The sequence below is a fragment of the Candoia aspera genome, chromosome 1 (genome assembly GCF_035149785.1).
Source record: "Candoia aspera isolate rCanAsp1 chromosome 1, rCanAsp1.hap2, whole genome shotgun sequence".
Taxonomy (NCBI): Eukaryota; Metazoa; Chordata; class Lepidosauria; order Squamata; family Boidae; genus Candoia; species Candoia aspera.
In genome coordinates this window covers 177741882-177758200 of record NC_086153.1, presented here as the reverse complement: position 1 = coordinate 177758200, position 16319 = coordinate 177741882, and the positions used below count along the sequence as shown (strand labels likewise).

The following is a 16319-nucleotide window of genomic DNA, read 5'->3' as shown; positions in this document are numbered from 1 at the left end:
AAAAAAAAACACTTCTATGTTTATTTTTTCCACTCACATTCAATTTAAAATGGAAATACATATGTCTGTGAGACTCAAATATGTTTGACAAGAGACAACAGCAGCAGGTAAAGTATGGTGAAAAAGCAGCATTAATAAAAATATTTCTGCCATAATAGCCTACCAAATGATCATTTTCAAAAATTTGTAAGAAGTGCCCATATGTTTTTTTCAGAGTGCTTTCCTGCATAACCTCCCCACCACCCAAACTTTCTGAATTGATAAAATACATGGCAAATTCAAATCAGTTGCTTTTTTGGATTGTTTTGAATTTTACAAACGGCAAATTTCGGTGGATTATCTGTTCTTTGAAGAGCCTTGACAGCTTTGTGATACCAGACAATTCAGTAAGCCTATACCTCCAGGCAATTTTACCTGTTTATTATTTATTTATTATTAAATTGATACACCACCCATCTCACTATAAAAAGTGACTCTGGGCGGCTACTCACTTATAAACTCACTTATAAATGAGTTACAGTTGATTTTATTGTTTACTGAAAAGCTCAAGGATCTATTTGAAATTCCATGCAACTGGGGAAAAAAAGCAAAATAATGGGCTTAAGAAATACTTTCTCTCAGACCTAGCCCATGATGGGAAGTTGTTCTTTCCAAATGAAATTCAGCTTTCAGATGATGCCATCTTGGAATGAAGAGCTTGCTTGTCACTGAGAGATGGAGTTCCTAGGAAGCAATCTGATGCTAATGTTGCTGTCCCTGAGGGCCTGCTGCAAAGGTGCCTATTTTACCCTAATGCTCTGTTTGTAGGAAAAAACAAAGATCTTAGGCTTGATAACAGCACTAGACAGGGTATGTTTGCTCATAAGCAAATCTGAGTGTGTTGAGTGTTGTTTACTTTCATGAAAAAAGCGGCTATGGTTTTCTCCCATTGTCAGCAACAGGAGAGAAGTAAGTTTGCCAACTCCCAAATTTAAGCATCTTTTCACCCATACTGGAGAGGCCTGAAGAACAGAAGAGCCTGGAATCCAATGGACCTAAGGCATTTTCCTGCCACACTATTCCATAGCGTTTTGTCATCACAGTACCAATACCAAAGGTGAGAAGATGGTGAGGTGTCCATTGTTGCAAAGAGGCTAGACTTCTGAGAATGGGTTTCCTTTTAAATTCATGGGGTTCCCCTTACTCATAAAGAGGAGATGTACAAGATCCAGCAGCCATTTCCTTGTCGTCACTGGAATTTAGTAGTAAAAGAAGATGAAAGAAGAGGAGCTATGATTTGCTTGATATATAGGCCTGTCTGTTATACTGTTTTTCTTTTGTTCCCATTTCAGGAGATGCAACCATTAAAAATGTTAATCGCAACTTCTATTGCATGTATTGATTTTTATAAGATTTAGGTTTGAATTTAACATTGGCTTTTGAGCCAACTTTTGTTTCTGTAATATTGAAAAGGGGAAATTATAATTAGTTGAATGAGGCAAAAATCTTAGGTAAATATTGGACAAATTAATTATCTTGAAGCTAATCCTTTACTTTCCCTTTTTGGTGGGATGCCTTTCTGCTTCCAGAAGACATATTTGACATATTTGAGCTCATATTCCCAAACTCATTTATTTGTATGCATATGAAAAACTATCTTGCACCACTAGGCAAAGCCAACTGAACCCTAAGTTCACACATTTCTGAAGCAAGTATATCTATATCTAAGCTCATCCCAAACCAAGTAAGGGCAGAGACACAGCCACATTCCAAAAATACACCAAAGCTTAGAATGGTAAATATTCTTTCTACCCATAAGTCAGTCTTCCATTTTGGCTGAGATCTGATATCATGCAAGTCCATAATTTTGGCAACATCAAATACCCATGTGCACCAGAAAAGGCTTTCTACTCTTCTAATATAAATATAAAGATAGATTTATATGATCATAAAAAAAACTTCTAACCTACCCTACTTGCAATCCTTATGGGAAAAAATCAGTAAGATGATTGTAGCCTGTATCACATTTGTAAAATAAAGTTGGGATTTTTTTACTCTTTAGATTTTGTATCAGTTCAGGAAGAATGGAAGGAAAACTGATGAACCCCAAAAAATGATTTCACAAATTAATTCATTTACTGAATGTGTTTAATTTTAACAACCAAAAAATTCTAACAGACTAACAATGCACATAAGTTAAAATTTAATTATCACTTAGTGATAACAAAGATCAAGTTGATTTACATGGAAAAAGAACATTTACAATATGGTAATCCTCATTCACATTGTTGATACCGCAATAACACAATTTTTTTTTTTTAGTTTTCTCTTACTTCACAAAAAGGCGGAAAATTGTGCTTTGTTAAGAGGCACTACAAGAAAAAAATTCTTTTTCCAAATAGATATAATATGATGAATATTGAATAAATAGACATATATGCATTGTAATTCGCTAAAGTTCTGGCAAGACCACAGGCGAAAATGCCCACAGATTCACTTAGAAGAATCACTGCAAAATTGACAGTGAAATTTAAAATAAAAAAGGCAAGATTCAGCATTGAAAAAAATACCTACTAAATTTTTGGTTGAAGTGTTGTTTTTTTTTAAAAAAAACCCACCAATGCTGATGCCTTCAAAGAGATGAATAGCCTTATGAGAGATTGACCAATATTACATATATGTACTGATTTCAGCAAGAGTGTCTCAGAGAAGAATCTGAAAAGATAATTTGAAGGAGAACATAAACCAGCGCCTACTGAATTGTTGATTAAAGCTGCAGCATACTACAGAAATGAAGTATGAAGAGTCAGCAAGCCAACATTTTTAAGGATATAGAAAATGGATACAGCTACAGATTTGTGGATGTCAAATACTGATTTTGGAGAAGCTCCTTTAAAAACTTCAGAGGTTACTGAGCAGCTAAAATTAGCTTGTATTGCAACACATCATCTCCCTGTTATGTTGTTAATGCTTTGAGTAACTATCTATACAGAGGTTTGCTTTAATGATTGCCTTTTATACCTTTCAAATATATAAATAGTATTAACAGTTATATATTACAACGCCTGTGCAAGAACATAAAATAGCTTTCCAAGTGATATTGCATGAGGTCTTTGTTAAAAGTTACAAAGCACATGTCAAGAATGAATTTAGAAGTCCACAAAGCAACCTAGACCCATTAGAAAGTCAAAATATCCTCTTAAAAATATAACGTAGACAAGGAACTGCAACACTGCTTGTGTCAGAACCATGGCTTCAAAAATCTGTTGGAAACTATAGTAGATTGCAGCTTTAATGCTTGTACTATTGAAGAGTCAGTCAGCATTAGTTCTGCTTTATGTAATGGAATTGCTATGCTAGGTCACTGGGAAAAGGTTTCAGTTAGTGTCAAGGAAGTGACTACACAGAAACTGCTTGGCGTATTCTCACTGCCTAGAAGTGCAGCAAGTTTAGAACATTTGCTCCCACAAACTTTGCCACGCATTACATAAAAAACGTACCTTGAGAGACTGCTGGCTGAAATGTTTTGTCTTGAGATAATGAGCCCTACGCACAAAGCTCCAAATGTAGTACAGGAATAATAAAACAAAACAAAGGAGGTACAAGAGGAAATTCAGCGCTGGAGAACTATCAGACTCTTTGACTGACTAAATCCAGTCCAACATGCCCAGAATAACTGTGATTGGTTTTTTAAAAAAAATTAATTTGTAAAATCTTTGTTGAAAAGCAACATCAACATATATAAAGAGCAATTTTCCTAACATCAATATCAGACGAAAACTAAAGGAGCAAGGGAGGAACTGCAGCTGCACAAGTCTCACTGAAATTAACAAAAGTGGTGCAACAACAGTGTAGATGGTTTGCGCATTCGAAAAACAATACCACTATAAACTGTGGCTCAATATAAAAATCCACACAATAAATCTTGTAAAGCAACTGTTCATGAAGACCTCATTAAGAGACAAGTCTACTGTGCACCGAACTTTCACTGAAAAGTCCATGAAAATCCATCTGTTTGCTACAGAAATAATATAGAACAAAACATGCTCTGTGAATTTAAATGTGCATCATGTACTAAAGTTTGTTTAGAAATTACTTGGCTTACAATTATTTTTAAGGTGCCCTGATTTTGTCCCTCGTCTTCTCACTCCGTTTTATTATTTCTGGCAGTGTTGATTTAGGATTTTTAAAATGCATACCTCAAAAATTACCCATCAAGCTGCCAAAGTGGAAGCCATACTAATAATTTAAAAAATCAGGGATAAACATAGAAAATAAATAGATATTCAAAACAGTAACCACACCCTGAGAGCAGGCAGCAATTTATCTAAAAGCCAAAGCGACTCATTGTGAAGTGGTTTATATAAACAAGACTCATCTTTTAACGAGCTGATTTCACAGTCTATACTTTCTGATTGTAAAGTTTAAAGTTATGTCCCATTATATATATATATATATATATATATATATATATATATATATATACATACATACATACATATATACATACATACATACACACACACACACACACACACACACACACACACTTATATATGGTGCATATTATATACACACCTGCACACTGTTATTGTTTCCTTCATTGATCTCATAAGTTGTTTCTTCCTGTAACTTGCTTGCTAGAGGATCCTTTCATAAGTGCAAGATTAACAATGATGTAATCCTATGTGAATTACAATTAACTGTCTCAATAAAACATAAAAAAGTGTAACACTCAAGTGCCTGTTACAAGGGAATGTCTGATTGAGCTATGCAAAATAATTGTTCAATTTGCACATATTCTATGCACGCTGGAAAATTCCAGAACACTTTTTTCTGAAAGAAGCAAAACAAAAAAAATCTTGGAACAATGTATTGCTTTGCCTGTGATATTTTCACATTATCTCTGCTCAGTCTCTGAAGTAGTTGCTTTGTTTTTTTCTGAATTCTCTTCTTCAGTTTCCACTTTGTACATTTCCTCAGAACCCTCTTCACTGTCATTCTCCTCTGACTCAGTCAGCAGCTCTTCATCTTTATACTCTGCCACATCCACTACGGTACCTAAATGCTCTTTTAGTTTCCCATGATGCTTTACATGGTAACGCTGGTTCTGGAAGAATTTGATGATGGTGTGCTTCGGCAGATCCAACTGGGCAGATAAAGTGTGGATGGCCTCCTGATCTGGATAGAGGCCAACGTCATGGATGAAACTCTGAAGGATGCCCAAAGCCTCTAATGAAATCTTAGTACGAGATCTTGGTTTTTTTGTAGATGCATCTTCTGCAGGTGGGGGCGGAGCCTCTTCTCTTGGTGGAGAGTTTTCCTTCGCTGGCTGGGATTGCTGTCTATGAAGTACCTGCAAAACAGACAGGTTTATATTTTTAATATAAGTCATGTATCACACAAATCCAACTTAATGTTAATAAAACTGATGTCTTCATATTTATCCATACTAGTCAAATCTTTATATTCACAAACAGCTCTTTTTACTGGCTCCACACATAGGGCCATATGAGCAGAGAGAATTGAAAGAAATTTGTAAGATTGGTGAAATGAAGAGTTTCTGCTTCTGATTTATAACTCAAGTATATTCACTAAATAACATGGGATAAGAAAAAAGAAACCTTGAGTCAGAAGGAAAAGCATATTCAAAGAATAAGGAATTCTCTCTGTTCTGCCTGGTCAGAGGATGAGTTCCATACTGTTTTTTAAAATTAAATCTAAAGGTAGATTTTGCTTCTAGAGATGAATCTTTGGCATTAAGCTTAAAATGCTAGGATAATTTTGCTGTTGTATCATTTATACCACTAATGGTGCAAGAACTACAACAGATTGTTGGATTCCATTTCTTTCCTTTTTAACACTCAGACATGGTTTAGGTCTACGTATGTATATGAATAAATGTAAAAAGAGCTGTGCTGAATCAGAGAAAATGCCCATCTGTTCCAGAATTCTATTCATGCAACAGTTCCAATTTACGGAAAGCCCTCAAGCAAGATATAAGCAACCAGTATCCAGAGACAAACTGCCTCTGATCTTGGAGGTAATCAGGTTGACACATTAGCTCTGAACCTTCTAACTGCAACATTTTATGATTTCTTTATAATTTAATTGTTTACCAGGTATATGTTGAAATTATTGAATTGTACAGAATTTTTTTCATTACTTTTCACATTTTTCTTCTATTTAAATTCACAAAGCAAATTATGAGATTTACAATGATCACTAACGCAGAAAACAGGAAAAATAAGTTTTTGGAGCTTATGACCATTATGTCCAGCAATAAAGCAGTAATAAGAATGGAATGAAATGTGACAAGTGGAAATAAATGTTCCAGGAAGTCTTGGACCATCACTTTTCACCAATGTGTAGTCCAGTGATGTGTTAGAGAGAAAGGGAAGGAGTCAGGAAAGAAGGCAGGCAGGCAAGAAGGCAGACTTCAATTCTAAAACTTAGTTGTTGCTACAAGGTACAACTTTAAGGGCAACATTTGCCCTATCTCTGTATTAAATAAGTGTATCAGAACTCTTCTATTTAAAAAGGGGGTATTGACATTATCTGCTAAAATTAATTGGCTCAGAAAAATTATGTTGCTATATATTATAGTAATGAGTTAAATAAATAATAAAAAGACTAAATATGAGCCTATTTTCAAAACAACAAAATCACTATGGTTGTTATGAGATCTATTAGTTTAATAATGGATAATCAGCCTACTTTTCAGAAAAAGTGTTCTAAAATCAGTCCAATTTTTCCAAATCACAGGGTAGCAAAGCAGCACTGATCTTAATCGTCAGTTGGAAAGGTGGTATCCATCTCAAGAGAGCACTTCACTGTACAAAGGACTCTGTGTGTACGTGTGTATATTCTAAAGGGTGTGCAGACTCTTCACAGTTATAATGCGGAGGAGGAGCAGGCAGTGATAACCTATCATTACTGAATATATGAACTGAGATTAAATTAATATAACCCTACAATGTCTCTCTGCCATAGGGAAGCAGCTTCTCAACTTATTCTAAATGTTTCTTGGACACCTGAATCCCAGCTTATGTACACAGACACAAACACAACATCAAATACTGATAGTAGTTTCACTGAATTAATTTCTATATTCAATTGTCTTATGGTTATGTTAGATATAGGATGTATAAACCATCTTTGAAGACTGGTTTTCTCCAGGGCTGCTGACAGCCCTGGTGTCCTAACAGTCAGGAACCACGCTGAGACAAGGAATAGGTCTCTAGTGTTTTAATACTGCTACATTAGACAGAAAATCCTAACAAACTGAAGAAGCGTGGGAAAAACCCAGATAGATAAACCACAAAGTCAAGGCGGGTCTGATCTGTGTCTCTTTGAATAGCTGCTTAACTCCTCAGTACTACGCATGCATTTTCCCCCCTGGATAGGGGCCTCCTCCTGTTCACCATCGGTACTCATGACACCTGGTATGAAACAGCTCTGAAGGCATGGCAAATAAAAGTATCCTATCTTTGTAAGATCTTTGTTCTCAACAATGTGATATAAATGCACAAACAATTTTTAAAAAGTGTATACATTTTGTAAAATTATTTATCAGAGATAACTAAAAGAAAGCAGCAACTAAGGTGGGTAACAATAGAGAAGAAGGTTATAGATCCAATTTAATGTAACAGAAAAAGGAAAAGCTGAAATAATCCAGTCTGTCAAATGTTTCAGTATCCAGAATTGTAAACTTCATACATTCAACAAAGAAGCACTAAACTGTTTATGACAGGCGGCTATCCAAATCAGTTTCAAAGCAAGGATGATACAGTCATGTGAAAAGTAAGTATACGGCATGTAAAGTTTCTTTTCTTTTAACATATGTAGACATATCAATATTTTATCTTCAAACAGTATATAAAAATGATGTAATTGAACAAAAAAAAACTATGAAAAATTGACTTTGCAATCATTTATGCAACAAAAAATTAACAGATATGCCATTACCTTCTGTGGAAAAAGTTAAGTGCACCCTTTGCTCTAATAGCTGGTATTGCCCCCTTTAGAAGAAACAACCTCAAGTAGGCGTTTTTTTCTACTGTCTACCAGTCTCTGGTATCCGCAAGGAGGAGTTTTTTCCCCCACTCCTCCATGAAGAATTTTTTTCAGCTGTGCGATATTTGAGGGGTTTCTAGCATGCATAGCCAGTTTCAAATCACCTCACAGAATCTCAATGGGATTCAGATCTGGACTTTGACTTGGCCATTCCAGAACCCTCCATTTCTTTTCTTTTCTTTTTTCTTTTCTTTTTCAGTCATTCCTTCATGGATTTACAGGAATGTTTAGGATCATTATGTTGCAAGATCCACTTTTGGTTGAGTTTCAATCTTCTGATAGATGGTCTCACATTATCCTCAAGCACCCTCTGGTGCAATGAAGAATTCATAGAGGATTCTATGATGGGGAGCTGCCCAAGCCCTGATGCAGCAAAGCAGCCCCAACCCAGAACATTTCCACCACTATGTTTACAGTTGGTATCAGGTTATTCTGGTGAAATGCTGTCTTTGGTTTTTACCAAACATGTCTTTTGGTACTGTGTCCAAATAGCTCTGGGTTTGCCTCATTTGTCCAGAGCACATTGTTCCACAAGTCCTGGCCTTTGCCTGGGTATTCATGAGCAAATTTTAGTCTTGTCCAGATGTTCTTTCTAGAGATCAAATTTTCTTCCTGGCACACCTCCCATGTAAATCTAATTTGTGCAGCTACTTTCTAATGATAGACTCATGCATTTTGACATCAGTAGTGGCAAGAACTATATGTAGGTCACGTGATGAAATTCTGGGGTTCTTAGAGACTTCTTTTAGCATCTTGTTTTCTGCTCTCGGGTTGAACTTGCTGGGATGTCCTGGTCTGTGCAAGTTGGCAGTTGAAATCTTCTTCACTTGTAGATGATCTTCCAGACAGTGGAATGATTGATGTTCAATTGTTTGGCAATCTTTTTAAATCCCTTCTCACACTCATAGGCATCTATAACCTTATTTCTGAAGGCCTCAATGGGGTATACTTATTTTTCACATGACTGTATTTACTTGTTTTCTCCCTATTTGCATTCAACTATATTCAAAGACCAAGTTAAGTGAAAAACATTTCGACTGCAGGTAAAACATGTCTATCTAGTGTCTATCCTTTTCACTATATTTGACTGGTACAAACCCAAATCTCAATAAAGTTGTACACATCTGAAGATGACAGTTCAGCCTATCATGGTTATTGAAGTTAAGAAGGAACATTAGAGCTGATTATCAATTGTTGTCTAGGGCTATTTTAGCAGTGAAAATTGACAGGGTCCCATCCAATGTATTTGATTGATCATATATACTGAAGCTTTATATTTTAAGCAGTACTACCAATAAGTTGACATAAAATTATTTATTTAAGCATGTTGGGTTTCTCCCAAACCCATTTAGTAGACTGTTAACTTCAAGGCCCCCTGCCCCTGCTAAAGAAGAAATATATATTGACATAATGCTATGAGAAAAAGGTGAGAGTTCAAATGGCCATTATGCCTCAGGGACTGAAAATGTCTGCCTTTCTCTCTTGGTATCAGTTACTGCTTTTTGGTGGAGAGATACTAGCTTGTATTAAATTGGAGTTACCAATTATTCTGAACTTCAGCAATGTTTTCAAGGAAAATAAGCCAGCTTTCCTATGGCATATATAAATAAGAAGCAAAAGTGACTGTTGTATCTGAGCTGAATCCTGCATCTACCACAAGTTGTCATAGATTGAGTATAAACAGCAAGGTCTGAAAGGATTGTATAAAATGGCCTGCAGCTTAAATATAATGTATTGTTTATAAATAGGTCAACTCTCTTCATTTACTTTTAAGTAATTTAGGATTATAATTCAAACATGACTTTGATTTTTAGCTTTCTACTTTCACTCCTCCCTCTATTCCTTCATTAAGCACATGAGTTTTCTCTGCAATTGTGACCATCTGGAATTGACTTCCTATTTTTTCCTCAAATCACTTCCCATCTCCTTGCAAATCTGAACCGAAACATGTTTTGTTCCCTAGCCACAGGTCTCAAATGTTTCTGTTTCCCTAATGCATTTCCACTTTAAAGTTGAAAAGGCAATACTGCATCCATACTTGTACACCAAAGACAAAGCTCAAAACTGTTTTGTTTTTTAGAAATCTACTTTTCATAGGTATTAATTTTCACTTTTTGAGATATTAGCTTATTCAGATAGAAAATATACAGCTACCTAATATGATGAAAGCTGACTTAAAAAAGATAAGTGACTCCTATTAAATCATACAACACTGCAATATGTTTTGAAGGCCACAATGAAATCCAGCTGGGAACCATGTGTAAAAAATAACAGTACACGCCTGCAGGGAAGGAAGTATGATATGGAATGATTACATTTAGGAAAATATATAATGTTGTATATCATTATGGGAATGATCTGTATTAGTTGTAATAAACTAAGGCAGTGGTTTCAAACTATATTCCAGGAAAACCTATAGTTTCTGGTAAAAATCTCTCAACTTCCTCAGTGAGAAGATTAGCAAATAGTGGAGTCATTGCCATTTACTTATCCACCATAACTGATTTTCCTCTGCTGTTGATAGCTACTAAAAGATCTTCAGTACAGAGTTGATATTTGCACAGCATAGTCTTTGCTCCCACACTCCTAAAAAGCTGTCTGTTGTGTGAAGAAGAAAGAAGAAGCCTTCCCCACCACACTATCTTCTAATTAGTAAATCTTTCCTGCAATGTAATCTGTTACTAATGGCACAGGGTATCTAACCAACATTTTGCCAACTTGTTCTGTGCAAGCAGGTTGGTTTGAGAGTATATGCACATCTGTATATGAATGCTTGCATGCATGCTTTTCCTTAAATATTCCTTAGCTAGCTGAAGTTTAATAAGGCTAATTTTGTGAAAAGACTAGCTTTATTACATTTATAAACTCTCCCAGCTGACTGGAAACAGGAACCACATTTTTATATTGTTTACAACATCAAGCCTCAACATTCTTTGTTTTACAACGTGGCTCACTTATTTCTTTTAAAGAGAATTTGTACTGTAATCCCAAGTTAAATTCTCATGTATCTTTATACTTGCAAAGCTTATTAGGTGTGTTCATACTAATGCTTGTAACTTCTGTAACTATTATTTGTAAATATGACATGAAAGCTATTGACCTAATCACAACTTTAATATTTTCATTCGCTGATGTACATTATGTTTCCTAAATGACTGTATAGACATTGAGAAGCATTTATGAAGCAAGTCCTGCTCTCATGGGATATACTGAAGTGAGTCACAATTACAGCCACACTTGTTAATGAGGGATACTACAAACCTGCAATAAGAACTTTCCAGAAAAACTAAAGAGAGTTACTTAATAGGCTGAATGGAAGAAAAGGAAACACACAGAAACGAGTGCAGGAATGTTATTTCAAAAACTACAGGAAAACCTGTCCTCCACTGCTTTATATCTCCTTCCTTTCATAAAAGATTACTGTTGAATACCCATATTTATTATTATATAAGGCTATAATATTACACCCAGTTAAGACACATTAACATTCCCAAGAACAAATTCAAGTTTTGCTCTTGTGACACTGGGTGCTTTCAAAACTGCTTTCTTCTGCATTAAGGATAGATACTGCTTCATACAGCATGCTGCATTCTGTGGGCCCCAAAGGCATCAAGACTAACCACTTGGCTTTTCAAGATTTCATTATTTATTTTAAAAAACTGCCATTTTTTAAAAAAAACAAACCTGGTTTAATTTTTAAAAATAGTGTTGTCTATACAAGGCTGAAAATTTTAGCTTTGCTTCTACAAGTAACGTCAGCATATTGCCACCAAATTTTGAAGGCAGAGAAAATTATTAATTTTTTAAAATAAGCACAGTCCTCAACTACAAAAAAGATTGAAGGTTGCCTGATCTTTTTCTGAATGACCTGGGTTTCTTTTCTCCAGGTTTTCGGGGTAAGTGAGGTGGTGACAGAAATGAGGGCCTTATTTTGTGTGGCTGCCCTGGCCACAGAAAGCTCTTCACAGGAGGAGCTTTCAAATAGAATCCTTTCAGATCCTTGTTTTAGCTATGAAACATATTGCTACTGGTTAATGTTATTCTTTTGCTATACTTATTAACAGTGCTGTTGATTTTAATTTTTTGTTAGAAGCTTTTGGAGTCCCTTGAAAATTCTGAGTGACAACAGAACAACAGTTGAAAACAAAGCATGATAGTATACAATGAAGCTGTAGTGAGTTAGGAAAACTTTGTGTGGATTTTACAAAAGATTTGAAGTAGTGGGTACACACACACACACACACACAGAAGCAGCTCATCCAGTTATTCCTGTATTTCATAATGGGCATGTTCTATATTGTTTGCTTTATCTTACTGTGATTTTAATATTGCTTTAACATTTCGTTGCTAAATCAGATTGAGATATTGCATGAAAAAACTTTATAAATGTTTTAAATAGAAAAATAAGTAATAGAAGATCTTTTAAATGCTGCCATTTCCAAACTTCCCTTAATGTTAAGGAAGGCTGTACAGCCTATAGATATTCTCGAAACAAATGTCTGCAGGTTCTATAAACATACCTTAGGAGAATTGTATCATGGCTTATCTGCAGCCTGAAATTTATAGAGTGAAGACAGTAATAACAACAATGTTTTGGTAGATATTCTACAACTTTTAATGCAATTGTAACCTGGCTCTGTTGGCATTAGGATCAAATTTTGATTTATTAGATGGAGTGTCTTGCCAAGACCCTTAGAAGTTGCTAGGAAGCTCTATTTCCTAACATTCCTAGAACATTGCAAGGAATCATCACTTGCACCTGTGCTCATTTTTCCTTTCAAGAAGTGGTAAAACTTGATTTTGCCTCTGTCCTTTACAACCAAGAACTTCATAAGGATGCCAAAAATACTTTCTTAGAGTCAGAAGCAATGGTTTTGCACCTTGATGAAATAAAACAACATTAAATACAATGATTTAGTTCCATCACTTTTTTGAATAATACAGAATCCTATGGTTACAGGCTCAGGAAAATTCAAACTGTTATTAAACAACAACAGCAACAAAAACCTATGAAGTGATGACAAATTACAGACTACAGATGTTAGATTACATTTTGACTTCAGGCAGGTTTAATATAACTTGTCTTCCTTTTACAATTGCTAGCAGCATGTACTGTTATGGGCAGGGGAGTTAAAGTACTCAATAAATGAAGACCCTGTCAAAAGAAATCAATATGAGTGTGTAAAATGGTAGGAAGTCTGATATATATATATATATATATATATATATATATATATATATATATATATATATATTCACTTTCATCTAGCTTTCCTTTAATATTGTAACTAAAATGCTACTGGCATTTCTCATGTATTGCCTTTTTAAAAAGGTTTTAATAATTGCTTCAGAAAACAAACACTGGTATCATAGAAAATTGAACAACCAAGGTATGATATACAATAAATTTAATTTCATCAGTGTAGGATTTCTGTGTTGGGATTATTTCTTTAAAATGCCCCTCCTCTTAAAATGTTGCTAAGCTTTCTTTGAAGTTCTTTGAAGGATTTTTTTTTAAAATCAGCACTTCTCCTAGGTAATTTTATGTACTAGAATGTTCAAAGCATTAAATTAATTTTCTGTGACTGTTATCTACTTGAATCATAATAAATAAAATCACTGCTCAGTGTCAAAAGGGGAGCCACAGCTTCATGTAGGAGTACATACTTTGTATTCAGTTGATCTCAGATTTAATCTTAGCATCTCTAAATTAGATAGAAGATAAAGGAAAAAGCCTCTGCAGGAAATCCTAAAGTAACATTAGACTAGCCACAGCAGCATCCTTGGATCTTGATAGTTCCATTAAACTGATGAAAGTTGGGTCACATTGCACACATGTATAAAAGGTGTACAGCTTGCAATGTTGTGACACAAAAACAAAAGAGGCAGGGCTTAGGATACCATATTTCTACTTTCACCATTCTACTCCCCCAATCCCTCCTGCAGACACTGATGGGTAGCCATGATTATTTTCTGGATAATGTCACTTGTAAGATAACAGGCCACAGATAGAAATTACATGTGCATTCAGTCATATACTGAACACAGTGCAGCGCAGTAGACAATTCTGAATTAATCAGGCCAGCAATCTTAGTTGGTAGAATAAAATAAAAAATAGATTGTTAAGGAACTAGCAGAGATGTTTCAATTTGGGATACTAATATACACAGACTGGATGGGACTGCTTTATTCTATTTTCTAATAAAGTTTTCATATTTATCCAGTAACATTAAATATATACATATATTATTTACAAATACACATGGACAGCAAAGGCTTGATTTCAGTACCCCCACATAGATTATACAAGAGAACTATACACATGATCAAAATATGAACAAAACTGCCAGTACAGAAAGAGCCAAAAAAAAAGCAGGCCAGCCCTGTGTAGCAATGAGAGTGTTTTCTTTATGCAAATATCTATCCACTATGCTGAGACAGTAAGTATACTAATTTCTCTTTAAGCAGATGAAATCAAAGAGAGGGAGACCAAAGCTGAAATTGGTTTGCAGCTAGGCTCTTCCAATGGCTGATGGAATGAAAAAAACAAATAATCGAATCCCCCACTTTTAAAAATATAAAGCAGCTGTTACTTAGGTTCACCAGTATTTCTTTGTCTCTTTATCCCAGTAGGTCTTGGAAGATTTCTCAATTGATCTGCACATATCTCAAAATGAGATACGGTTTAAATTTAATGCTCATAATCTATCCATGCTTACCATTTCAAAACCAAATCTTGAGAATCATCCACTTTTGCTTTCCTCTTCTCCGTTTTGGTTTGTTCAGCCTCTTGCCTGATGAAGAGTTGTCAAGAACCAGACAAGGTGAACATCATTACCTTTCATTGGCCTAATATAGATTTTGGAACTTTTTAAATATCAAGACAGCTACCTTTGCTTTTGAAAATAAAGTATAACTAGAACTTATTCTTTATTTTAAAAATGTTATATATTACTGTATGTTATATTATATATCATATTATCTTATTGGCACTTAACTCCAGATCTAGTAAATTATGTCTGATTCAATTCAAATATAATTATCAAGGCCACAATCCATACTTTAATGACCAAGAAACAGACTTCCCTAAATATTAGTAAAGGTAAAGGTTTCCCTTGACATAAAGTCCAGTCGAATCCGACTCTAGGGGGCGGTGCTCATCTCCGTTTCTAAGCCTTGGAGCCGGCGTTGTCATAGACACTTCCGGGTCATGTGGCCAGCATGACGACTCGGAACGCCGTTACCTTCCCGCCGAAGCGGTACCTATTGATCTACTCACATTTGCATGTTTTCGAACTGCTAGGTGAGCAGGAGCTGGGATTAACAACGGGAGCTCACCCCGCCGCGTGGTTTCGAACCGCCGACCTTCCGATCGACAGCTCAGCGGTTTAACCCGCAGCGCCACCGCGTCCCTATTTCCCTAAATATTAGATCATGAAATTATTAAGTTTTCTTGTTCTTTTCCACTGAGCAAAAACCTGAAAGGCATAACTATTATGTCTGCTAGGTCCAATTATCCTCTATCCTTGACTCTTGATCTGCTCCTATTTCAACTACCCTCTGTTACTACTACCTTCCCCATGTCAATGGCCTGTACATATTTAAGCCACGATATCATATCAAAAAATGGTAACAACATCTCAATGGTGAGGACAGTTATTCATGCAATATTTATCTATATTATAAGAAAATACTGATAGATAAGGCTTGTTGATTCTTATACGAAGCTGACCTTTAACTGAAACAATTATTATTAGTTTGTACAACTGATGGATGGAGACATAGAAAAAAAAGATTAACTTTTCTTGCCCTGTTCCCACTGTAATTTCAGATGAATGTGTATATGACAACCCAATTATATATTTCATGAAATCCATAATCAGTGTTTATTTAACTATATTCCTGTTTACACATTCACTTTATTTTTAATAATATACCTATATGTAGCGCTTTGCATAAAATTCTGTTTAAAAGCTTAAAACGTCTTTTCATACACATTTTTAATTGCTTTCTTCTTGGTTCCAAAGTAAAGTTCATATAGTTCCAGTGAATCATACCGTTAATGTTGGTTGGGCTTATCGTGCAGGAGAAATTGTTTTAGACTTGTACAAAGGCTATGCTGTACCTAGTACTGAAAGGAACGTAATGGTGCAAAATACTGGAGAGTCAACAATAACCATCAATACTAAATCTATTGGCTGTCCAGGGTCATCCTGTTGTTGTTTATTTGTTTAGTCGCTTCCGACTCTTCGTGACTTCATGGA

At 35.2% G+C, this 16319-nt stretch overlaps 1 protein-coding gene across 2 annotated transcripts in view; it reads right to left on the bottom strand.

Moving 5' to 3' along the window:
* Window positions 1–4491: 4491 nt before the first annotated feature.
* The window catches only part of SATB2 (SATB homeobox 2), a 132016-nt gene continuing 120188 nt past the window's right edge, over window positions 4492–16319 (bottom strand). For both annotated transcript variants that reach the window (XM_063318026.1, XM_063318027.1), the window contains one exon: window positions 4492–5335. In XM_063318026.1, coding sequence (XP_063174096.1) covers window positions 4880–5335 — 456 coding nt within the window. In that variant the 3' untranslated portion in view covers window positions 4492–4879. The remainder of the gene's footprint in view (window positions 5336–16319) is intronic.